At 38.7% G+C, this 26,799-nt stretch overlaps 3 protein-coding genes across 14 annotated transcripts in view; 2 read left to right on the top strand and 1 right to left on the bottom strand.

Moving 5' to 3' along the window:
* nek11 (NIMA-related kinase 11) overlaps positions 1-3,839 on the bottom strand; it is a 307,189-nt gene extending 303,350 nt beyond the window's left edge. For 5 of the 8 annotated variants that reach the window (XM_059945212.1, XM_059945209.1, XM_059945213.1 and 2 more), the window contains exon 1: positions 2,009-2,195. Coding sequence is in view for 1 of the 8 variants with exons in the window: in XM_059945214.1 (XP_059801197.1) it covers positions 2,161-2,174 (14 nt within the window). In the remaining 7 variants the exon portion in view is untranslated. Of the gene's footprint in view, positions 1-2,008; positions 2,241-2,533 lie in introns of those variants that run through there. The other 3 variants (XM_059945210.1, XM_059945211.1, XM_059945214.1) reach the window with 3 other exon arrangements.
* Positions 3,840-4,465: 626 nt separating this feature from the next.
* Positions 4,466-5,395, top strand: hscb (HscB mitochondrial iron-sulfur cluster cochaperone). 2 transcript variants are annotated; one of them, XM_059945220.1, is made up of 2 exons: positions 4,466-4,692; positions 4,732-5,395. In XM_059945220.1, the coding sequence occupies exons 1-2, from the start codon at positions 4,607-4,609 to the stop codon at positions 5,393-5,395; spliced, it is 750 nt and encodes a 249-aa protein (XP_059801203.1). In that variant the 5' UTR covers positions 4,466-4,606. The 2 variants fall into 2 exon arrangements, with proteins under 2 accessions (XP_059801203.1, XP_059801201.1); XM_059945218.1 differs by having other exon boundaries at positions 4,466-5,395.
* A 3,920-nt stretch (positions 5,396-9,315) lies between these two features.
* Positions 9,316-26,274, top strand: aste1b (asteroid homolog 1b). Of its 4 annotated transcripts, XR_009506995.1 has the most exons (6): positions 9,316-10,665; positions 14,882-15,089; positions 15,900-16,095; positions 20,795-21,040; positions 22,753-22,803; positions 25,841-26,274. XR_009506995.1 is itself a non-coding variant. In XM_059945207.1 (5 exons), exons 1-4 carry the CDS (start codon positions 9,316-9,318, stop codon positions 20,994-20,996), a joined length of 1,956 nt encoding a protein of 651 aa, XP_059801190.1. In that variant the 3' UTR covers positions 20,997-21,040; positions 25,841-26,274. The 4 variants fall into 4 exon arrangements, 3 of the variants coding, with proteins under 3 accessions (XP_059801190.1, XP_059801191.1, XP_059801189.1); XM_059945207.1 differs by lacking the exon at positions 22,753-22,803; XM_059945208.1 differs by lacking the exon at positions 25,841-26,274 and having other exon boundaries at positions 22,753-25,809.
* Positions 26,275-26,799: the final 525 nt, after the last annotated feature.

The following is a 26,799-nucleotide window of genomic DNA, read 5'->3' on the forward strand; positions in this document are numbered from 1 at the left end:
ACAGATTCAAATTCATTGATGCAACATTAGAGGAGAGTTAAGGAAAATCTTATGACAAAGGGTTATGAAGATGTAGAATTTGCTACCCATCAGGGTATTGAATATGGAAACTCTCATCTAAACCAAGTGCATGTATCTGACTGCACATTTGAAGAGGTGCATCCCACCTGTTTACAGATTTAGGGCTGTGAACTGGGAGTAATGCATCTTCACCAAGCCTAAGAATGATAGGCTGGATGGTTATGATCCTACGATGGCATTCTCAAAAGGTTGATGAAAATTTCTGCAACAGTATCAACTAGTTCACATCTATCAACCATTCACTGATTCCCAAATTCTTTGTGATCAACATCAGACTTTCAGAAGAACCTGCACTAAAATCCAAGTACACCCTGTCCATTGCTTGATTCTTGAGAAAATGCTGTGTCCTGCTCAAAGGACAAACGTGATTTGGATTATAAATCTATATTACCTAACCTTTTAAATTTGTTCCTAGTCATGTTCTTCATGTTAATTTCTTTCATAAGTATTTGCAGGACTTGTCTCAAAGTAGATATAAAGCTCACTGATTTACCTATCTAAGATACATTTTACCATATTTGTTAACAGTAGTAGCACAGGATAATCTGCAGATGCTACAAATCCAGAGCAACACACACAAAAGGCTGGAGGAATTCAGCAGGTCAGGCAGCATCTATGGAAATGAATAAACAGTCGACTTTTCAGGCAAGACCCTTCATATGGTTGTGGTAAAATTAGTAGTCAATTTTTTCATTTGAAGGTTTAGATAGAGTGAATATGGAGAGAATATTTCCAATAGTGAGAGAGTCTAGGACCAGAGGGCACAGCCTCAGAATTGAAGGACCTCACTGTAGAACAGAGATGAGGAGGAATTTCTTTAGCCAGAGGGCAGTAAATCTATGGAATTCACTGCCATAGATGGCAGTGGAGGCCAGGTTGTGGGTAAATTTAAAACGGGGGCTGATAACTGCTTGACTAGAAAGGACGTCAAAAAGTTGTGGGAGAATACAGGTGAATTGGGTTGAGAAGCATAATAAATCAGCCATGATAGAATGGCGGAGCAGACTCGACGGGCCGAATGGTCTGGGTCTCACGGTCTTTTTCTGGTTTTCAGGCACCTCTTGGTGATTGAGTATTGTCTGCAAAGTTTGCTTCAATTCTTGACACTTCTTACTGTCAAGAATAAACAGACTATGTAATCCACCTCCTAATATTCCCCTTTAACTTTCAAATTTGCTTCAATAGTATTGTATTTCACCTCTACAATCTGCCAGGATTCTTTTCTTCATTATCAAGTAAAGCTGCGCAACAACTAAAACTATTAACTTCCTTGTACTTAATCCACAAGTTGCCAAACTTTCGCCTGTTCCTACTTATGACGATAACCTTGACCTTGACCAAAGTACTTAATCGTTGAAAGTTACAATATGATTTTTTTTAAAAACGCCAAACACAGAAACTTGTTTTTGCATGCACGCACACGTGGATACTATTACTCTATGCATCCAGTTTCCGCTTTGCAACTGCCAAAATTTATGCACCTGAAACTCCCGATGAAAAGCTAACTTAACTAAGTGACAGATTGGTACCGGTGTCCCATTTTAGCTCCACTATAAATGACCTGGAGCAGAAATAAAGCAGCTTTTAAGAAATCGAATTGAAAGAATACAATGTCTTCCTCGTCAATAGGAACAGCTGGCATTCAAACAGTAGATGCTTCAATAAAACCACTTCATTGATTTGTTATTTCTAAACACACAGAGAAAACAAAAGATTCTACAGTACTGTGTAAAAAAACGTTAACGATATCAAATTTATGTAAATACTAAGAGACCCGAAATTATACTTGCCCACAGACTTGTTTCAAGAGGTTTCTGTATGCATTATGATGCATTAAGAACACAAAAATCTCAAATGGCTGCAATAACTGGACTCCTATAACTTATGCCTGCAACTGCACAAGTCTAGTTTCACATTATGTACTTACCTGTCCAGATAACTTGAGTCCAGTGGGGACGCCCTTTTAAGTTAGAAACTGCTGAAAAGTTATTTAATTATATTTAGAATGCAATAACCCTAAACAACACCTTCGTTGCAATATTCCCAAGTATTTCCGACATACGTCCACATCTTGTTTACCTATTCAGGGTCATCGTGGTTTAGCGTCCGGTCGCTTCGCGACGGCGTGAAGTACATCGGGAAATTGACAACTCGCATTGAAAGATAGACCGCTTTCACTGTGGCATCACTGCAATGGCGACTACCACTTCCGACCCAATCATTTCATTTATTAAATCTGCATGCTTATTTGTTGGAGAACTATTATTAATATTAATACTGAATGTCGAGAACAATATTGACATTAAGTATTCTAATTCCTATAGAAAAAAAAGATTCACGAAATGTTCCGCGGATCAAGCTACATTCGTGGAGTTTCCAGTTCTAAAACGATGCATTTGAAACACAGGAAGTCGTTTTTCACATTCTGAGTTCCATTTTCTATAGTTCTTACCTGGTCTGTTCTGCTATTGATAACTTTAACAATAGCTCCACTCCAAATTAACTTAAATCTTCGATCGGCGCAGAGATGCTTTTGGTCGGAACTGTTGCGCCGAGCATCTGCGTTCCGGTCCGATACAGTGTTGACAAGGACAGTGTTGCGGAAGCTGCGCTGCTGGTAAGAGGCTGCTTTTGTCGATTGTTCATTGAGTAATATAAGAAACTTATTTCACTGAGAATAAAGCCGTGCCTCGAAGAGTGAACATTTCCTTCGTATACATCCCGTGTAGAAAATCTCTTTAATCACGTTCATCTCGCAGCACTATTCTTGCACTCCTTTGGTTATATTTTTATAAACTGCGAATTCGGGGGGGGGGGGGGGGTTACTGCTGATGTGTAATTCGTTATGTTTTTACCGAAAAATACATTCCTCTTTCTCTGAGAGTGTTTCAAACAACCTTCAAGTTATGCTACTTCGGCTTCCCGGTGATCACTGTCAGCCTCAATTTTAATTTTTGATGTACACAGTGACAATCACTTAAAGACGACTTGTTACGATGCACTTATGTCAGTAGACTTTTGATTCAAAGAGTAAAACTCGGTGTCTTCATTGTTACGTCGTCCGGTGCAAACAAACTGTAGAGATCTGCAGCCAATAGAATTGCACAGAGAAATTAAATTCAGAGATGAACAGGAGTTCAGAAATGGAAGTGAGCAGAGAGCTCACAAGATTATGGAGCCGGAGGCTAGTAAAGAAATGGAGAGGGACCAGACTGGGCAGGGCTTTGGAAAGAAATAGATAGGCATGTGAGGATCAAAACTTGTAAAAGAATGGCAAGATAAAGAAAAAATAGGGCTTCTTTGGTACGTAAAAAGGAAATGACCAACAAAGGCCCCTGAGAGACAGAAATCTGTGAGGAAACGGCAGGGTGATGGAACAAATACTTGATAAGACAGTCATCACCAAATAAATCACAAAAATAAAACTGATTAAAAAATGCAAGAATCAAACAAGATTAACAAAATGAAGAAAATTAGTATTAGTAAAAAGAGTATTAGAGAAGTTGGTGAAAGGTGATAAATTCCAAGCATCCTCTCAGTGGTTTACATTTTCAAATAAGCAGCTGTGGGAAAAATTAATACTCTGGTTATCCTCTTGTAAAATGTTACAGGTTCTGGAATGGTTCTTGCAGATTGGCAGGTAGCAAATGCAACTCTCATTTTTAAGAAAGAGAGTTATATTAGGGAACTGCAACTTGTTTGCTTGACAGCAGTGTTCATGAAAGTGCTTGGATCTGCATTGGAGGATGCAATTACAAAAAGACCAGAAAAGGAAAAGGTTCATTTTGCTCTCAAAAGTATGTATACAGAATACAACTCTGAGATTCACCTTCTCCAGATAGCCATTAAATACAGAAAACCGTAATAGTAGTTGAAAGAAAGACATCAATCGCCCCTCCAATCCGCAAGAAAAAGAAACTAAAACTCGCAAAACTCTAACCCCTCCCTGGCGGAAAAACTAGCATCAACCAAACCCCCAGCGTGTCCGTGGGAAGCGACTTGAACCAGCGATCCCTCCGAGGGCTCTTCCTGAACGAATATGAGTAAGCAAAGTCGTATGATTTTACAAATGGGAAATCATGTTTGAGTGATCTACTAGAATTCTTTAAGGATGCACGTAGTAGGTAAGGAGTAACCGCAAGATTATGCCCTTGAATTTTCACGAAGTTGCCAATATCAGAATCAGGTTTATTATCACCGGCGTGGGACGTGAAATCTATTAATTTAGCAGTAGCAGTTCACTGCAATACATAATCTAGTAGAGAGAGAAAAATAATAGTAAATAAAATAAAACAATAAACAAATAAATCAATTACGTATATTGAATAGATTTTTTTAAATGTGCTAAAACAGAAATACTGTATTTTTTTTCAAGTGAGGTAGAGTCCAAAGCTTCAATGCTCATTTAGGAATCGGATGGCAGAGGGGGAGAAAGCGGAGTGTGTGACTTGAGGCTTCTTCACTGCAGAGAGCGGGGCGCTTTCAGACTGTTCGGGACAGGGGGCAGTCGCGGTGAGCCGAGGCGATGCCGGGCCGGCGTGAGCTCCGCTGGGGAATGCTGCTTCGCGTAGCGCTGCGTGCGGCCCTTTCGCCGGTACCGAGCGGTGGGCGGTGCCGAGCGCTGTCCCGTTGCGCCCCGCCAGCCGGGAGGTGGCCGCGGGGAGCCGAGCCCCGCGGCCGGCCGGTCTGGGCCGCCGCCCGACACAGCCTGCGCCTCTACTCCGCTGCGTGCTGGCGCTGCGGAGCTGCCCCCGGGCCTCCAGGTTTCTTCTGCCCGTCCTGCCGGGCGCTGCAACCCGCCGACCGGCGGCTGGACTACTTCCAGTTGCTGGGTCTCCCGCGGCGCTATCGCCTGGACACCGAGCGGCTGCAGGAATCGCACCGGCGGCTCCTGCGCGCCCTGCATCCGGACAACTTCGGGCAGAGCACCGAGGCCGAGCGCCGCTACTCGGAGGAGCAGTCGGCGCTGGTCAACGAGGCGTACGCCGCCCTGCTCCGGCCTCTGTCCCGAGGTCTCTACCTACTGCAGCTGGAGCTGCCCGGCGAGCCGGTGGCGGCGGAGGCCGAGGCCGAGGCCGACCCCGCCTTCTTGAGCGCCGTGTTGGAGCTGAACGAGCGGCTGGCCGAGGCTGAGAGCCAGGCCGACATCCGCCGTGTGGCCACGTCGGTGGAAGAGCGGCTGCTGGAGCTGGACGAGCAGGTGGTGCGGGCTTTCGAGCAGAGTCGCCCGCGGGACGCCCGCCCGCTGCTGCAGCGGATGAAGTACTGGAACAGTATCAGAGAGAGAGTGAAGGAGCGACTGCTGCCCCGCTGAAGACCAGGCCCGGGGTAAACTGCAGCCCCTCGTCCCAGAACCGCGTTTGAGCTAAATTTTAAATAGTTCATCTTTCACAATGTCCAGGTTTTGATTTTCTCACTGTTTTGCACAACAAATGTACATTTTCACTCTCTTGTCAGTCTATCAGATCAAAATCCCCGAGTTCTCAGATATACCTATTCAACCCTTGGAACATTCCATAAGTCAAGGGAACGTGCCCTGTGTTTTTTGAAGGCCGGTGCATTCCACGAGGTCTAACCTCCAGATGTGGTCTAAAGAGGCCTTTGCGTATGTGCAGCTGTTTGACTACGTTGACGATTAAAAGATTGAGCAATTATTGAAATGTCAGCATTAATTTAACCCCACTTCTGAGTCCCAATTTGGCTTTACCTTTTGTGTCATCACACTTCATTTTTGAGACTGCCCTTTTGTGTAAGCTTCTGCCTAACTCATCCAAAAGGAAGCATTTCTTAATGGGTAATCGCAAAGTATCTAGTTTCTGAAATCTGATGCCTTTACTACGCTTCCTTTTGGATGAGTTAGGCAGAAGCTTACACAAAAGGACAGTCTCAAAAATGAAGTGTGATGACACAAAAGGTAAAGCCAAATTGGGACTCAGAAGTGGGGTTAAATTAATGCTGACATTTCAACGTAGTCAACTTCCTTTAAAAAGTTCTCTGCTTTCATCCCTTTTTAACATATCCCACCTTTCATTGACTGAGATTTCCCAAAACATAATGACCCAGTGAAATTCTTTTGAATGTAGTTATTGTAGGGGTGTTACCTTTTCACATCATTTTATTCACCAGATCCCTTAGAAGCTTGCCTTTACAAAGATTATAAGTTCTAATATATATAAATGGATTTTCAGATTGTTAGGGACAGGGCGCCGAGGTGGAGAAGGCTGACACCCCAGCCCGCACTGATTGGCTGGGACTCAGAGTCTGGGGCCATGCCACATTTATCAATTACATCTTAAATTTAAGGCATATGAACACTTGAATTGCCACCACATGATTTTATAAGCAACAGTAAATAAATATATTTAACTAGCTGCAGCTGAATGACATCTTTGAATGGGATAAATGTTTACATGCATCATCTGTCAAAAAAATATCTTTTATTAATTATGAGTAATTTGATCTGAATCACTTTTATTATCACTGGCATATGTCGTGAAATTTGTTAACTTAGCACCAGCAGTACAGTGCATTACATGATAATATAGAAAGGAAATAAATCATATACAGTAAGTATATGTATATTAAATAGATTCTAAATAGCCCATAACAGATGACACCCAGGAACTTGAAATTGCTCACTCTCTCCATTTCTGATCTTCTATAAAGATTGGTTCCTGTTCCCTCATCATACACTTCTTGAAGTCCACAATCAGCTCTTTGGTCTTACTGACATTGAGTGCAAAGTTGTAGCTGTAACGCTACTCAACTAGCTGGTATGTCTTGCTCCTGTACGCCCTCTCATCTCCATCTAAGATTGTACCAACAATGGTTGTATCATCAGCAAACTTATAGATGGTATTTGAGCTATGCCTAGCCAAACAGTCATGGGTATAGAGAGAGTAGAGCAGTGGGCTAAGCACACACCCCTGAGGTGAACCAGTGTTGATCGTTAGGGAGGAGGAGATATTATCACCAATCCACACAGATTGTGGTCTTCCAGTTAGGAAGTCTAGGATCAATTGCAGAGGGAGGTACAAAGGCCCAGGTGCTGTAGCTTACTGATAAGGACTATGGGAAATATGGTATTAAAACGCTGAGCTATAGTCAACAGACAGCATCCTGACGTGGGTGTTTTTATTGTCTGGCTGATCTAAAGCCAAGTGAAGAGCCATTGAGATTGTATCTGCAGTAGACCTAATGTGGTGATAGGCAAATTGTAGGGAGTTCAGGTCCTTGCTGAAGCAGGAATTCATTCTAGCCACAACCAATCTCTCAAAGCATTTCATCACTAGAAGGCAGCTCACACTACTCTTATTGGCATCTGTTTGATTTCACATTTCCACTTTACTTTCAGATTTACAGAATTTTACTCAAGATTATGGACTGTTTAGTTTAAATCAAATGTGTTTGTGGAGAAAAGAAAATGATGATTTGTAAATGTATTTTGGTGATTAAGGTTCCTTAAAGACTAGTTTGAATTTTTGAACACAAGTAAGTCAGTAGTCTATTGGAATGAAAGAGTTAGTCATGGAGTCATAGAACTAAGGACAGAAAAAGGCCTTTTGGCCAATCTAATCCATGCTAAACTGTTTAAACTGCCTAGTCCCATTGACTTGCACCCAGGCCCTCCATACCCCTCCCATCCATGTACCTATTCAAACCTCTCCTAAATGTTGAAATCACATCCACCACTTGTATTGGCAGCTCATTCCACACTTTCACCATTGTTTGAATAAGTTTCCCCTCATATTCCCTTGAAACATTTCACCTTTCACCTGAACCTATGACTTATAGTTGTAGTCTCTCACCCAACATCCTCGTAGACTTTCTCTGTATTCTTTCAACCACCTTTACATCTTTCTTTTAGGTAGGTGACCAAATCTGTACACAATACTCCAAATTAGGCCTTGCCAACATCGTTTACAACTTCATAACATCCCAACTCCTATACTGTGTGCTTTGATCGATGAAGGTCAATGTGCCAAAAGCTTTCTTTACGACCCTATCTACTTGTGACACCATTGTCAATGAATCCCAGAACCTTTTGTTCTATCTCGTTCCTCCGTGTCCTACTGCTCACTGAGTAAGACCTACACTGGCTGCTCCACCCAAAGTGCAACACCTCACACTTGTCTGTATTAAATTCCAGCTGGTTCAGATCCTGCTGCAAATTTGCTGTCCACTACAATCTTGGTGTAAAATTTCTCTGTATTCTTTCAAACTTATTTACATCTTTTATGTAGGTAGATGACCAAAACTGCACATATGTCAAATGCTTTGCTGATGTAGGCAATTGCACTGCCCTGGTAACTTTCCTAGTGACATCTTTGAAAAAGTCTATAAGATTGGTTAGACACGACCTACCACACGCAAAGCCATGCTGACTATCCCTATTTATTCCCTGCCTATCCCAAATACTCATATATCCAGTCTCTTAGAATAACTTCCAATAACTTTCCCAGTACTAATATCAGGCTAACTGGCTTATAATTTCCTGGTTTATTCTTAGACCATTTCCTAAACAGAGAAACAACATTAGCTATCCTCCAATACTCTGGTACATCACCTGTCGCTGAGGATGATTTAAGTATCTCTTCTAGGGTCCCTGCAACTTCTGTACTTGTATCCCACAGGGTCCAAGGGAAAACTTTGTCAGGTGTTCCCTCAGTACCAGCGCATGCCCTTTTCTCACTGTTAACGTCAGGTAGGAGTTACAGAATCCTGAAGGCACACACTCAGCGATTCAGGAACATCTTCTTCCTCCCTGCTGTCTGACACCTAAATGAACATTGAACCCGTGAACACTACCTCACTTTTTAAATATATATTTCTATTTTGCATGATTTTTAATCTATTCAATATATATATATATATATATACTATAATTGATTTACTTACATTTTTTTTCTTTTATATTATGTACTGCATTGAACTAAGTTAACAAATTTCACAACACATGATTAACACAACAATAAACCTGATTCTGATTCCTTGGCCACTCTGATTTGCCTGAAGACAGCCAACACTTCCTGTAATTGTATAGGTTCTATACCCTCACTGCTGCTTTGGATCAGTTATATAGATGCTACAATTGTTTGGTATCAAAAGGTGAAAAATATTGATATGGTTAATTCGGTGTTTACTTAGCTGCAAATGACTTGTACTTCCACAATATTCACATGTGATCTAACAATACCAACCTATTCTGTTTGTTACTTAGGATGAAGTTGCAAAATGGGTATCCATGGATTGATGTCCTACATTGGAGAAAATCATCAATTTTTTGATAACATAAAATTGCAAAACACTAGAATTATAATTGATGGCAATAACTTATTTCATAGACTTTACTTTGACTCTCATTTGGATTTTAATTGTGGAGGAGAATATGATTCATTTACAGATATCATCTGTAAGTTCTTTGGAGCTCTGTCACTTTGTAATATTTCACCATATGTGGTCTTTGATGGTGGATGTGACTATACAGATAAAAAATTTGAAACAATCAAACAACGTGCCAGGGAAAAGATCCTAAAAGCACACTCCATTTCAAGAGGCAGAGGAGGGACTGTGTTGCCGCTACTTGGCCCAGAAGTTTTTAAACAAGTCTTAGTGCAGTTGCAAGTACCATTTGTCCAGAGCCATTCTGAAGCAGACCGTGACATTGTTGCTCTTGCCAATCAATGGAACTGCCCTGTCTTAACACTTGACAGTGACTTCTGCATCTTCGATCTGAAGGCTGGTTATTGTCCCCTCAATTATTTCAAGTGGGAAGAAGTAACTAGTCTTAAAGATAATTCAGAATCCTATATTTCAGCTCAGTGTTTCTCACTTGAAAAGTTCTGCAACCATTTTAATCACATGAACAAAGCCCTTCTTCCACTCTTTGCAGTGCTGAATGGTAATGATTATATTAACCTTCCTATCCTGGAGAATTTTTTCACCGGAATACATTTCCATGCAAGGACTTCTTCAGCAGGAAGGAAGAATGCACGAATTCAAGGGCTTCTGTACTGGCTGGCTGAGTTTTCTGAGCCAGAAGAACCAATTGAAAACATTCTGAAGTCACTCAAGCAAAGAGACCGGGAGCAAGTCCGAGAAGTCCTGTGTTTTCATATGAATGAGTATTTTCAGTCAGATGTGGATCTTGCAACATACTTTAAGGACAAAGATATGAGGCCTCATGCTCCTACTGTCTTGGCTAGCAAAGCTCCAGAATGGATGTTAGCTGCTCTATTGAAAGGAGATTTGGCTCCATTTCATAGTGACTGCTTGACCTTGAGGAGAACATTCCTGCATCCTCAGGTGGAAAATATGCACAGGACCAGCAGTCACAGGTGTTCTTTGCCCATTCGTCAGATTATCTATGGTCTCCTGAGCACCAATGAGACTTTTCTTGATTCAGCATCGGATCTACCTACCAAAGCACCAGGAAAGGCCAGCCTTAAAGCTGAAGAACACAGCAAAGTACATCACGTGCAGGAATATGATAGACATGACCTAACTCTGAAAAAAACTAACATTCAAGCAGTGCTGAAGAAATTCAATTTAAATGAAACACATTCATTGCAAAGGCTACCAGAAGTAAGATTTTTTTTAATGATTTAAGAAGTTCAGGTATTTCTAGAAATTGGATGCCACAGAACTGAAATTCAGTTAGTTTTGTATAAATTTCACTTGGTATCAGATATTGGTCAAATCGCATTAATCATGAACCATCTAGGCACTTTGTGCTGCTGCATACTGTTGTAATTGCAAATTCTGGCCATCCTTAAGTACTTTTGAGAATGTGGGGGGAAGCTACCTATTTCAACCATTTGTTTTTACGATGAGGATATTTCCACAATGCTATTAGAAACATAGAAAACCTACTGCACAATACAGGCCCTTCGGCCCACAAGGTAGTGCCGAAGAGGTCCCTACCTTAGAAATTACTAGGCTTACCTATAGCCCTCAATTTTTCTAAGCTCTATGTACCATATCCAAAATTCTTTAAAATGACCTTATTGTATCTGCCTCCACCACTGTTGCCGGCAGCCCATTCCACACATTCACCACTCTGTGAGTAAAAACTTACCCCGACATCTCTGTACCTACTGATCCCTCTGATCCTCCACACTGCCAAGAGTCTTACCATTAATACTATATTCTGCCATCATTTTTGACCTATCAAAATGAACCACTTCACACTTATCTGGGTTGAACTCCCATCTGCCACTTCTCAGCCCAATTTTGCATCCCATCAATGTCCCTCTGTAACCTCTGACAGCCCTCCACACTATCCACAACACCCCCAACCTTTGTGTCATCAGCAAACTTACTAACCCATCCCTCCACTTCCACATCCAGGTCATTTATAAAAATCACCAAGAGCAAGGGTCCCAGAACAGATCCCTGAGGTGCTCCACTGGTGACTGACCTCCATGCAGAATATGATCCGTCTACAACCACTCTTTGTTTTCTTTGGACAAGCCAGTTCTGGATCCACAAAGCAACATCCCCTTGGATCCCATGCCTCCTTACTTTCTCAAAAAGCCTTGCATGGGGTACCTTATCAAATGCCTTGCTGAAATCCATATACGTACACTACATCTACTGCTCTTCCTTCATCAATGTGTTTAGTCACATCCTCAAAAAATTCAGTCAGGCTTGTAAGGCACGACCTGCCCTTGACAAAGCCATGCTCACTATTCCTAATCATATTATTATATCTCTCCAAATGTACATAAATCCTGCCTCTCAGGATCTTCTCCATCAACTTACCAACCACTGAGGTCAGACTCATGTGTCTATAATTGCCTGGGGAATAAAGGAACAACATTCGCAACCCTCTAATCCTCTGGAACCTCTCCCGTCCCCATTGATGATGCAAAGATCATCACCAGAGGCTCAGCAATCTCCCTCGCCTTCCACAGTAGCCTGGGGTACATCTCATCCAGTCCTGGCAACTTATCCAACTTGATGCTTTCCAAAAGCTCCAGCACATCCTCTTTCTTAATATCTACATGCTCAGGCTTTTCAGTATGTTGCAAGTCATCGCTACAATCACCAAGATCCTTTTCCATAGTGAATACTGAAGTAAAGTATTCATTAAGTACCTCTGCTATTTCCTCCAGTTCCATACACACTTTCCTACTGTCACCCTTGATAAGTCCTATCCTTTCACGTCTTAACCTCATTGTATGATACAGTGAGTATGATACTTTGCCTCTGATCTACTCTTGTAGCCATTTTATTTATCTATGGCAGACATATATATATATACCAGTGAACATTGGAAAGAAAGATCATCATAACAGTCTTGTGGAGTTGGTTCCAGTTTCACACAGAGGATACTGTCCATTGTGTGATGTACAACAAACATGCTAACTAGATAATCAGTAATAGCTGATTTTCATAAATTAATCTCCTCTTTTCCATTACTGTCAGACCAAGGAATCAACTCTGGTTCAATTAGAAGTGCAGTACGGTATGCCAGTAGCAACATAGAGTATATCTAATAAATAAAGATTATGGTAAACGAGTAAAACTGCAGTAACTAGAGCTAAGTGATTAAGAACATATCTGCAATCCCAGCACATCTGGTTGTGAATAGTATGAACTATTAAACAGTTTCTGGGAGGAAGAAGCTCAAAAAATATTTTCATGCTCAACATGTAGGTTCCAGTATGAGTGCTAAAGAAAATAGCATTTGCAGTCATGTTCAGTTAGATACCAAATAGTGGCTTCTTCACATTAAAGAAGCCAGTCTCCAACCAGTTTAGTTCCACACAATAACTAGTATAGGAAAGCTAATGGACCAAGTAAAATCCCAAATTGGTACTGAGGTCCTGAACTCCAAAATTAGCTGTGCGTCCAGCCAAGATGTTCCCGTATAGTTGCAATATTGGCATCCACCCAGCAATGTCAAAAGTTGGCCAACTTTATCTCATTTACAAAAGGGGGACATACCCCTTCTCATTGCTACCATCAAGCAGGAGGTACAGGAGCCTGAAGAGCTCACTCAATATTTCAGGACCAGCTTTATCTTTATATATTTTTTATACATATACACACACGATATATATATATATATGTACACATACTGTTACTTTAATTAGTTTTTAATTAATATATTGCAATGTACTCCTGTCATAAAACAACAGATTTCACAACGTATACCCATGATATAATAACCTGATTCTGATTAATTACTGCCCAGTCAATCCACTTACAATTAGCAAAGTGCATCAAACTTTCTTCCAACAATGATCTCAAACTTGGATCAAGGAAAAGAATTCCAAAAGTGAGTTGAAAGTAAGATCAAGATCAAGGTGAGCTCATAAAACTGGTCAATGGCTAGAGTCAAAACGTACCTTGCACAAAGGAAGCTATCATTATAAGACTCATGCCTACTCCACTATTTAACAAAGTAATGTTTGATCTGCCTATGCTCTCAACTCCACATTCCTAATCTATTATAGCAAAAATACAGTTGGAAACTGGCTTCTGGTTCAAAATGGAGTGATGGAAATGCTTCCTTTTTAACTTTAACTGGTTTAACTTTTTTAAGAATGTGTGGAGTTTTTACTAATTTTCATGAAGAGTTGTTTATGTGATTGTTATAGTTTGTAGCTTTCAATCTAAGGACTATCAGAGACCATAAGAATTAGAAACAGAGTTAGGCCATTTAGCCTATTGAATCTTCTCTGCCATTCTATTATGACTGATCTATTACCCCTTCCAACTCCATTCTCTGCCTTCTCTCTTTGATGCCCCAATTAATCAGTAACCCATCAACCTTTACTTTAAATATCCAAATGAAGTGGGGACTTCTTGCACTTGCTTCTTACATTTATGTGACACAAGCCTGTTTTCATCTGAAATTCCTTATGAGAAGTTAGATTTCTGCTTTAATCTTATGTTCCCAAGCTCAACTTTTACTAAGATGTCATTCCCTTCATTATAAATCCAAATTGAGTTATGAGATTGGTTTCTTATTTGTGTTATGTGCCAGCAGCAATAGACCACAGACTCAGTTTTAATGTTAAACAATTATATTTTCAGTATCTACCCAAAACATAGACAATTAAACAAATTTCTCCCCTAAATAAAAATTAACAGTGCTATGTATTTGTAGCTCACAAACGGTGTCAGGTTTGGGAACAGTTCTTCTGAAATCTTACTCAAACGCAGTCCCGGAAATGGCAATCCAGATGATTCCAAAAATCCACAGAAACAGGTCAGGGAAAGAAACTTGTAAATCCACACTAAGATGACACGAGGCGGCGATCATGGAGAATTCCAGAGCATTCACACTGGGAAACACAATAGCAGTCACAGCTGATTCCAGACGTTGAGCAGTGTTCCAAAGTCCACGTAGGGATATTACAAGGTGACAGCCACAGAATACTCCTTAACACAAGTGGTCGCCACCTAACACACCCAAATCCATGTATGGGTTAACAAAAAGTGGTCTCCACAGGAATACTCCAGAAATACAAGTATGAATCATGTAAAGTGACAGTCACGTATCCAATATGCACTGTGTGCTGCTAATTACCACAGTCCTCTGGACACGGAGGAGGATTAGACTCATCCACTGCTGTACTAAACTCTTTAGCTATCTCCACCCAGCTCACTCTCCTGCTGGTAGCTCGCAGTCTGCTATTCCTTCTCTTCTGAATGTTCCAGAAACCTCTCCGCATTTTGTTATTATGACGTTATCCACCTCCTCTTCCAGGTGCTTAAAATGATGCTCGCAGTAAAAGAAAATGTTGACACGTAACATTTGATATTAATTGCACACATCTTTTTGCAGATTTCTATCCTGGATAGAAGCTGTTTTCTTTTAGAAACTCTGGAGGTGAAAACTGACGTGCAGGCTTTGCCAGCCAGCCTGCACTTGACAGTTTATATTACCTGCTACTGGGTAATTCATGCTGAACCAAAAGTGACACTGCATCATCTTCAAGCTCTCCTGCTTTCTATTGTAACTGGAGAATTACATAAATTAATATGCAAAACAGGTAATAAGATATCACAAAAATAATTAAGTTCTTTTCGTTGGATGTTAGAAACCAGAGTGGCATAATGTATTTGGTAGTGTACTCTGATACATTAGTTTTGGCATAGAACTACAATAATTTAACTGTAAAATTTCACTCTACTTTCATTATCTGTCAGCCAGCTTAAAGGAGGTTATACACAAAATGCTGGAGGAACTCACAGGCCAGACAGCATCTGTGGAAAAAAGTACAGTCAGTGTTTTGAGCCGAGACCCTTCAGCAGGTTATGTTGGCCAGTGCTGTTGTTAGAATAATTTTGATGTTGAACAGTCATAGTTAGGTCAGAATGGATTGTCATTTTCAGAATTCTCTGTTACTGTTATATTGCAGATTGCATTTGTGTATTCCTATGCCAGTATAGCTTAGTGCATATTAAGAGTCCTTTACAAAACAAGGTACAGTCAATTAGGCCATTGGAAAAGTGGGTCAAGAATTAAAGTGGCAGGATGTTCACAGTTGCTTCTGCAGACAGAATCCAAGTATTATACAAAGTTTCTGCAATGCATTTAAAATGATTTCCTCTGTTGTGAACATTTGGAATTCTCTACTATAGAGGGATGTAGAGGATAGGTCACTGAACATAATTTATTTCTCAGGGAGGGTTGTGGATCAGGCAGAAAGTGAAGTTCAGGCCAAGTTTCATTCGTAAATGACAGTGCATGGTCAAGGAGTCCTCTAGCCTACCTCTGCTCCGAAATTACATTTTCCAGTAATTCTTGAGATCAAATTAAGGCAGAATGTTTAACTATGTTTTTCTTTAAACTTGTCCAGGTAACAGTAAGTTGATGGAGAAAGACATCGGAATTGTATATGATAGGCTTTCCCAGCTGAGGCAAAGAGGGCAGAAGATGGGAAATCTGGACATAGATGTAGCTCATGTCTTCTGTCAGTGGCAGAGTTGTCTTCTAATGGGAATCTATTTAAATCAACTCTTGTGTTGTCCTTTTCCAACACCAGATATTACACGGTAAGAAAGTACACTTATGTGTTATAGCTGGATGATCACAAAATTACTGTATAAGGAAGGAATGAACTAAATGTCATTGAGCTTTCTGGCTTCTCCTGGCTGTCCCAGCATGCGGTGATTGGAATAAGTCTGTATGAGATTTAATAAATTGGTCACCAAACTGTAGGTGATGGAAATTTGGGAATGTACAATAAGTCAAATTGGAGGATTATAGTATTGTTTGCTACTAATAAACATCAACAGCTTGAGCAAGTTTACCAATTTTCAAACAGCCTGACAGCCTGCAATGAAGTATGTGATCGTAGATAAGCAATGGATAATATTTGAATAATTATTATCAAATATAATTCACAAACAAACACATTTGACTCTGATTCCCTTTTATGTCAAGCCAAAAAGTGGTCCGTCTGTAGCTAGCAATGAAAGCAATCGCTCAACTAAAAGATTTATTTTACTTAAAGGAGCAGTACATCTCTAAGGATTAGAAAAACTCAGAATTCAGCAAAAGTAACATGGCAAGGATTAATATAAGGAAACAAACAGACTGCAAGGAATAGAACAGGGAAAAGGGCAAAGATCAGCAGGTATTAATATGTATCACTTGTGTACTAAGACAGGAGAGATTAAGCTATGGAATAAGGAATTTTCTTTGAGGTCAGGGAAAAGCATTTGGTTTCCTCGAACATGCAAAAGGCCCTTGCTAAGATCCACAAGAACTCTTGTGGATTGATAATAGATTATGATAGAAAAAAGTTAATGAAAATGATAATAACATTTGAAAGGCTATGGAAAATTAAACACGCCACACTTAAAAGACAAAACAAAACGTAGGGAAAGTGGAGAGCTACAGGTCAAGAATGAGAAGGTAAAAAAAAATTAGCATTTGTGAATGTGATGAATTTGGACCTCACAGTGCTTTTGATAAGTTACTACACAAGTGAAGCATGTGGGTTTGGGGGTTAATATAACAACTGATTTGAGGATTGGATAATGTTCTGAAACTGGCCTTTTTTGGGCTGGGAGGGCTTTTACCAGTGAGGTGCTGGGGCCCAACCTGTTCAGATTCCCTTCAACTCACTAATCTAGAATAAGTTTTCAAGGTTATTGATAAGGCAAAGCTGGGTGGCAGTGCAAGTTATGAGAAAAATGCAGCAGAACTTCAAGAAGGTATAGAAGATGAATGGGAAGGAAAACTTAAGTGGAGTAGTGAATATGAAAACATCACTTAAGAAGGGAAAAAATTAAAAAGCTAAGCCATTTTTTAAAAGACTAGAGATAGGGAAGTAATGGTATACAGAAGGATCAAATTATCCCTCCATATCAATCATTGAAAATTAACTTAAAGACATAGCGAGCAGTTAGGAATGTAAATGGTATGTAATCCTTTATTGCAGGAAGGATATATTACTGTCAGGAGTGCATCCACTGTTCCTTCTAATCTGTGTGGTGCACAGTATCTGAAATGCTGCCGTGCTCATAAGCTTAGTTGCACGCAACTGAAATTTTCTTTTGTATGTTAATATAATTTTGAAATTTTACTAATGTAACTCTGAAATCTGTCAATATAGTTCTGAAATACCCTCTAACTGTTAATGAATATGAACCACAAATTTTCTAAATAATAAACGTACCACAACCTTTACTTTAAACATTTTAAAGCTTCAATATATTTTCGTTATCAATGTTTCAAGTTAAAACACTATTACAAATTGTAACAATAAACACAGAATGGAAGTTAGTAGCTCAATGTAATAGACTGCTGATCCCCTGAGCACCAGCACCATCTAGCCAAACATGTCACTTTTGCCATTTTGCCTGTCAGTTGTTTTCACTGCCTGATATTGTTTACTTGTGTTGAGTTGTGGTTTGTGTTTGTTTGATATGAAAAATTATATATTCTGACTTTCTAAGTAAGTAATCTCTCAAAAATATCATAATCTAATAATATTTTAATTAAAAATTCTTAGAACAAGGTAAAAAATGTTTTACTTAAAATTGTTTGCAAGCCTGGTTATTCTACTAAAATTATATTTTTAAAATAATAATTATTATTATGGCAAAGAGCATTAATTAATTTAACAATCCAATCACCAGCTTGAAGATTATGACCAATTCACAATATCGAGTAGCTTTAAGTGTCCTTAACAATGTTCTAGAAGATTTGGCTTCTCTTTGTAAATTCCTTCAGAAGAGCTGTTTGAATAAAATTGAAGCACTACAGTATGCAAAAGCAAAAATTACCAAGTTATGGTCACAGTATCTTGGCCATACAGTTTATTGAAGTGACGAAGTGAAAGAACTGCTTGCATCTATAAGTTCTAACGTTGATACTGTGCCTATTATTCGTTTTGTTCAACATGTGTGTAATCACCTAGATAATAGAGTTCATGAGATGAAGTAAGAGAATGGCGAGCTTTTGACCCTGTTGCTATTGCAAACTCAACCAGTTTTGAATTTGGAAAAGAGAATGTTGTAGGGATGGCAAAAAATGTCAGCTATAATTACGAACTACGATGAAGGCATTGCCTCAAACATCTCACAGAAATACTGTGATATTAAATTTGTTATTTATGAGAAAGTTAAGACTGGTTCAATTAAAATGTTCACTGATATAAGACCATAGGATATAAGAGCAGAATTTGGCCCATTGAGTTTGCTCTGCCATTTCTCTCTCTGCCCAATTCTGTCTTCTCCACTTCATGCCCTGACTAATCAAGAATCTATCAACCTCAGTCTTAAGTATACCCAATGCCTCCACAGCTATGAATTCCACAGATTTACCACTCTCTGGCTGAAGAAATTCCTCCTCATCTTCTTTTTAAATGGATGTCCTTCTATTCTGAGTCTGCGTCCTCTGGTCTTAGACTCTCCCACTGTAGGAAATATCCTGTTCACATCCACGCTGTTGAGGCCTTCCAACATTTGATAGGTTTTAATGAGATCTCCCCTCAATGTTCTGAATTCCAGTGAGTACAGGCCCAGAGCCATCAAATATTCTTCATGTGATAAGCCTTACAATCCTAGAAATATTTTTGTGAACCTCCTTTCAACCCTCTCCAATGTCAGCACATCCTTTCTTTGATAAGGGCCCAAAACTGCTCTCAATACTCCCAAGTGAGGCCTCACCAGTGTCTTATAAAGCCTCAAGATTACATTCTTGCTTTTATATTCTAGTTCTTTTAAAACTAATGCTAACATTGCATTTGCCTTCCTCAACACCCGTAAAATAACCTTTAGGGAATTCCGCATGTCCCTTGGCACCTCATATTTTTTGAATGTTCTCCACCTTCAGAAAATAGTCTACACTTTTTATTTCTTCTACCAAAGTGCATGACCATACGCTTCCCAAAACTGCATTCCATCTGCCACTTCTTTGCCCATTTTCCTAATCTGTATAAATCCTCCTGTAGTCTGTCTGCTTCCTCAACACTACCTGCCCCTCCATCTATCTTTGTACCATCCGCAGACTCGGTCACAGAGCCATCAATTCTGTCATCCAAATCATTGACATGTAATGTAAAAAGAAGTGGTTCGAACACCGACCCTCTGGAACACCACTAGTTACCAGCAGCCAACCTGAAAAGGCTCCCTTTATTCCCACTCTTTATCTCCTGTCAATCAACCAATGCTCTATTCATGCCAGTATTTTTCCTGTTGAACTACATGCTTAGAAACAAAGAATTTGAAGAACTGTCAATTGTTGTTGACATTGTTGGAAGACAGAATCCACGTTCACAGTCAGCATGCTTCCCGTGCTGATGGTGAACGTGGATTCTGTCTTATGGATTGAATCAGATATAAATCCAGAAACAGACTAGAAGTGGAACATTTGGATGATCTAATGAGGATACATCTTTCATATGGATGTGAAATTAATCTGGATACTGTTTATAGACAATGCATTTGTAATAAAAACAGACAAGGAAAAGTTTAAAAAATGCGCAAAATTTTCTTTGTTGTACTGTATTTCATTACACCCCTCAATAAGTAAGATCAAAAGTATGTGATTTTTCAACTTACATTCTAAATATTAATAGCATGTATATCACATATTTAAAAAAACTTTGAAATTGCTGTGCAGTTTCAAGCCACTTTAACATTTCTTGCTCTGAGCAATGGTTGGTCTGTGCAGCTGTAAAAAAAATTAGAGGGAATGTTGCGTGCAACAGAACTTCACAACATTGATTCCTGGAATGATGGGTTATCCTTCAAGGAGAAAATATGCAGCGTGAACTAAAACTCCCAACTTTATTAGAATCAGATTCAGATGTATTATCACTTTCTTAAATTACATTAAATTTGTTGCTTTGCAGCAGCAAATAATATAATTTCATTAAAAAACAAAATTCTTGCTGGAATAGAGGCAGGGATATGGTTCTCGGATCTGGGATGGATAGAACCAGGGATCATTCTCAAAGTAAGTGGTCACCATGCAAGGAGATGAAGGATTCTCTTCAAAGTATACTGTATTCTGGATGGACTAGTCCAAAGAAGACTCTGGAGGCTCAGTCACTGAACACATTATAATATTGATATACTTTTGAATATCAAGGGAATGAAGGGATATGCATCCAGTTAAAAGATCAACCATAATCTTTTTGAATGACTGATGTTATGTTTTTATGTTCTAACTAAATTAATTTCTTGAATACTACTTTAAGAAACCCTCTAATGTACATCCTGTTTCTCTTCTGCAAAGACTCTATAGTGGGACTTTAATTCATTGTTTCTATGAAGAGCTGAAGTCAATTTCTGCCGCAGAGGATCTACTGGAAGGTTGCCTGGCTGCAAGTGAGATATACTCCAAACTCCTACACGCAGTGACTGCCACAGTACCAGCAGACTTTTTTAAGACGGGGAGAAAGTCCAAATCTCACAGAAAACTGAAGAAAACAAACTAATTGTATCATCAACAGACAAAGATCATCAAGGACTCCCTTGTAATGTAAATAATGGATTTCCAGCCCTGTCAAATGAGAATAGTGCCTAAAATTTGTTGATGCTGAACTACTTTTGCTTAACAGCATCATCTTTGTATTGGACAGTTCGAAGGAAGATCTGTAGTAATTCACCATTTTCAATACATTGAACATAGTTTTATAAGTGATTATTTATGCAGTTTTTTTCCATCCATTAAATTCCATAAAATAATTAAATTAAATTTCACATAGGAAAATACGGAGTTCATGAGGATACATATTATGAATCGAAAAAAGATAGAATAGTACAAAATGAACTATATTTAAATTTCGGTACCCCATATAATCAAATAAATACATTGAATTATAAAAGTTTTATTAGTTCAATTATTAAAAAAAAAGAATCTAAACCCACTACCAAGATCGAAGCTGTTTGGTAAAGAAAAGAAAGACCAAAAGAAAACCTTATCACATGGTGATTTATGTTAATAGCCAACATCTGTACTTTAATGCCAGATCAATGGTTTTGAAAATAGTTCAGAAAAGGTTCCCACAGTGTTTGGAAGTCTTGATTAGAATCAGAAATTGAATTTCTCTAAACTTAAGCATGACATAACATAGGTGGAGCAACGTCCTTCCATTTAAGCAACACTACCCTCCTAGCCATGAGAATAAAGGCCAATACATGCAGATCAGATGACTCCAAAGTTATGCCTCTTTCTCCAAGTACTAAACATGGCAGTCAAAGGATTAGGCTTAAAATTTACTTTAACAAGTACAGAAAAAGTTTGGAATACTTCCCTCCAGTATTTTTCAAGACTTGGACATGTCCCAAACAAATGAATTGGTGAAGTCTCTCCATTGTTACACCTATCACAACAGGGAGATATATCTGCATAAAAACAAGGTAGCTTGTCTTTGGACATGTGAGCCCTGTGGACCACTTCAAATTTTAGGAGGGAGTGGCAAGCACATAGTGATGAGGTATTAACCGATTTAAAAATTAAATTCCAAGTCTCTTCAGAAATTGAAATCTGTAAATCCTTTAACCAGGCTTTTTTAATTTTGTCTAAAGGAGCCTCTCTCATTCCCAACAGCATGTCATAAATTTTGGATATTGAGCCATTATGGAAAGGTTTCAGATTAGAAATTACATCTATTAAGTTCTTATCAGGACTCATAGGAAACTTGTATAATTGTGATCACAGAAAGTCTCTAATCTGTAGATAGCGAAAAAAGTGGGTATTTGGTAAGTTATATTTAACTGACAATTGCCCAAAAGAAGAGAGTCTCCCTCCAACAAACAAATCTTGGAAGTATTTAATTCCCAATCTATCCCATTCTTTAAAAACTACATCGGTCATAGAAGGTTTTAAAAAACAATTAGAAAATATGGGACTAGAAAGAGAAAATCACAATAAACCAAAATATTTTCTAAATTGTAACCAGATCCTCAAAATATGCTTAACTACCAAATTGTCAGTTAATTTATTTAAAGATAAAGGAAGTGAGGATCCAAGAAGAGAGATAATAGAAAATTTCATAACAGAACTAGCTTCCAAAGAGACCCATACTGGACAGTCTTCATGATAAATGTAATACGACCAGAACGTAAGATTTCATATATTGGCTGCCCAGTAATCGAACCTAAAATTTGGTAAAGCTAAACCTCCATTGTGTTTAGCTTTTTGAAAGTGGACTTTGTTTAATTGAGAATGTTTGTTCTTCCATGTATAAGAAGATAGAATTGAATCAAGAGAATCAAAAAATGACTTGGGAATAAAAACAGGTAAGGCCTGAAAAAGGTATACAAATTTAGGCAAGATATTCATTTTGATAGAATTAATTTGATTAATCAACGATAGAGTGGCGACCAATTGGATAGTGCCCTTTTCACATATTTCATTAGGGTAAGAAAATTTTCTTTAAATAGGTGTTTATAATTCTTAGTAATTGTTACACCCAAATAGGTAAATAGAATTCTTTAGAATTTTAAAAGGAAGGTTAGTATTAATTGGTACCAAATTATTTAAGGGAAAAAGTTCACTCTTATGTAAATTAAATTTTTATCCTGAAAACTGGCTGAAGTAGGAGAGTAAAGAAAGCGTAGAAGATAACGAGGCCTCAACATTAGAAATAAAAAGCAATAGATCATCAGCATAAAACAGAACTTTGTGGGTAGTACCTTTCCTTAGAATACCAGTGATATCATTAGTGTTACATACTCCGTAACGGGTTAAAAGGATCAGCAGAAATGGAACACACCTGGAGTCTAAGTCTTCTGTTAACAAACACTATTTTATTAGTAGCTACTTAATAAAGTAATATGAAACAAGATAAAGCAAACAGGTTAGCAGAGTTTGTGCATATATAAGTGTGTAAATATAAACCCCAAACTTCTTCAAGCTTTGGTGGTAAATGATACAGTCTTACGATGGTATAGGTATGAAGTCAGTTCAGTTCGTGAAATTGAGGAGAGAGAGGTGATTTGTTTTCCAAGTAAGCCGATGCCATCGATTCTTCCACGCTGTCCTCTGAAGTCCTGTTAAAGTCATCGACTGTGACCACACAAAAGGGTACTGTCTTCACGTGGTAAAGCTATCAACCCAGGCAAGGGTTAAACACACTGATAGCCTTCCACCAGTCACCCCTTTTCCACATGGCAAGCGAAACACACCCTTCCTGGGCACTCAAAGCTCATCCAGTGTCTATTTGTTCCGTGTCTCCCGCGTGTCTATCTGAAAAGCCAGCTGACCTTGTATATATCCCAAACATGCTGAATGCCAGCTGTCCATCATATAGCTCTGCCCTGTCGTAACCATGGCAACTCAGGCTGTTTGATTCTCTCTCTCTCTCTCTCTCTCTCTCTCTCTCTCTCTCTCTATCTCTCTATCTATCCCCCTCTCCCTCTCCCTCCCCACCCCCCTCCCTCCCTCTTTTTAAAGGCACAGCCCATATTGAATAAACCTTAGGATCTTGTCACATTAGATTCTCGAAAAGCAATAGCTAAGTGTTCTAAAGCCAGATCAAAAAGCAAAGGACTTAAGGGACACCCTTGTCTGGTTCCATGTTGGAGTTTAAATGGATTAGAATTCTGAAAATTAGTAAGCACCCGAGCAGAGGGAGATAAGTACAGGTGGCCCCTTTTTTTTGAACGTTCGCTTTACAACAGCTCGCTGTTACGAGAGACATACATTAGTACCTGATTTCGCTAGCCAAAGAGAATTTTCGCTTTTACAAAAAAAAGATGCCCACTTTATACGTGTGTTTACCCTGAGAAAGTCTAGCATGACCGTGTATGTGCCAATTTTTTTTCTTGCAAATCGATTTTGGCTCACTGTCTTCCCAATTTTGGTAAGTGAAACTGCACTGTACATGCAATATATCTACTTTATATAGGCTGTATATTTATCATATCATTCCTGCTTTTACTATATGTTCCTGTTATTTTAGGTTTTATGGGTTATTTGGTAGGTGATTTTTTGGGTCTGGAAACACTCAAAATTTTTTCCCATATAAATTAATGGTAATTGCTTCTTCGCTTTACGACATCTCAGCTTACAGACGGTTTCATAGGAACACTCTACCTTAGGATAGCAGGGGAGACGTGTAAATTAATTTGATCCAATGAATAAAATCAAGCCCAAAATTAAATTTTTCTGAAGTTTTAAATAAGTAATTCCATTCAAACTGATCAAAAGCCTTCTCCACATCCAGAGATATGACACATTCCGATATCTCCTTAGAAGGAGAATACATAACATTTAATAAATGAGATATATTAAAATGGGAATATCGATTTTTAATAAATCCAGTCTGATCATGAGATATGATAGATGGTAAAATATTTTCAAGCCTACGAGCCAAAACTTTGGATAGGATTTTAGTATCTACGTTAGGCAAAGAGATTGGTTCATATAAAGAGCTTTCAGTTGGGTTCTTATATTTTTTTAAGAATCAGCGAGATGGAAGCTTCATAAAAAGACTGTGGCAACCTATGCAAATTAAAGGAATCTGAAAAGATAGAACATAAATTAAGTATAAGCAATGAGGAAGAAGCCTTGTAAAGTTCTCCAGAAAATCCATCTGGACCTGGAGTCTTCCCAGAATGCAATGAGCATACAGCCTTGGCAATTTCCTCATAAGAAATAGGTTGATCCAACTGCTTTCAATTAGCAGCAGAAAGTACAGGAGTATTTAATTGGTCTAAAAAATTATTCATTACAGTATTATCTTTAGAAGAGTCAGAACTATGAAGTTCAGAATAAAATTCTCTAAAGGTGTCATTTATTTCTGAATGGTCAGTTGTCATATCACCATTGGCTTTACAAATTTCTTTAATTTGCCGTTTAGCTATAAAAGTTTTTAATTGGTTAGCCAGTAATTTATCTGTTTTGTCTCCATGAATATAGAATTGATTTTTATCTTTTAAGAGTTGACTTTCAATTGGATACGTTAAAAGAAGATCATATTTAGTTTGGATTTCAACACGTCTTTTGTATAACGCAGGATCTGGAGCCAAGGCGTATTTTTGGTCTAATTGTTTCAACTGATTAGCTAAATCAATTCTCTCTTTTTTAGCTTTTTTCTTAATACTTGTAGTATAAGAAATAATTGGTCCTCTAATATAAGCTTTGAAAGTCTCTTCCAGCATATTTTCTTCAGAAAAAAGAATAAATTGTTTCTCCAGAAACTTTAAGAAATCCTTATCAGATAGCGAAGTTGAATTAAAATGCCAAAATCTATTTATTTGAAGGAGACCAGGGAGGTTTAAAGATAAAATCATAGGGGTATGGTCTGAAACAGCTATCTCTTTATATTCACAGGATCGAACTAAAGGAATCATTTGGCTATCAATAAAAAAAATCAATCCTGGAATATGTATGATGGACATGAGAAACAAATGAGTACTCCCTATCTTCTATATGAAAAAATCGCCAGACATCAACAATGCCGCATTTCGTCAAGAAGGATTGAATGAATAAAGCTGGTTTGTTAAGGGTAGCTGATTTGGAAGATGACCGGTCCAGAACTGGATCTAATTAGCAATTAAAGTCCCCTCCCATCACTAATGAATAAAGACTCTCTCCGGCAAGAGTGGGAAAAAAAAGCTCAAAGAATCCTGGATCATCTATATTCAGGGCATACAGATTAGCGAATACAATTAATTTATTATCTAATTTTCCTGACACTATGACAAATCACCCATTAATATCAGACACTACTTTATGTTGAACAAAGGGAACTGTATTATCTATAAAGAGTGAACCCCCCCCCCCCCGGATTTAGCTCGAAAAGAAGAGTGAAAGTGCAGCTCCCTCCACCAGCTAAAAAGGCGTGAATTGTCACAGTTACATACATGAGTTTCTTGTAAGAAAATAATTGGGACCTTAAACTTTTTAATATAAGCAAAAATCTTATTCCATTTCATAGGGTGATTTAACCCTTTCATGTTAAGACTAAGTAAATTAATAGTTCAATCCATTTTTAAAAATATTTAAAAGAGAGGTTAAGAGACTTGCCCATACAAGAATGTATATTAAAACCAGAAATCGAACCTTGAGATAGGGTAACCAAGCAACAGATTGACTAAGAACCCAGTACAGCTTCCAGAGAACCCCCCCCCCCTCCATTCTCCCAAAATTAGAAAGCGGACCAACAGACAGCCAGCAAGCTACTGCTAATGATGTCAACCCCCGCCCCCACCCCCCAAAATATAGTGCCTAAAATCTTGATGCTGAACTATTTTTGCTTAACAGCACCCCATCTTTGTATTGGACAGTTC

The sequence above is a fragment of the Hypanus sabinus genome, chromosome 20, assembly GCF_030144855.1.
Source record: "Hypanus sabinus isolate sHypSab1 chromosome 20, sHypSab1.hap1, whole genome shotgun sequence".
In the NCBI taxonomy this organism is placed as follows: Eukaryota; Metazoa; Chordata; class Chondrichthyes; order Myliobatiformes; family Dasyatidae; genus Hypanus; species Hypanus sabinus.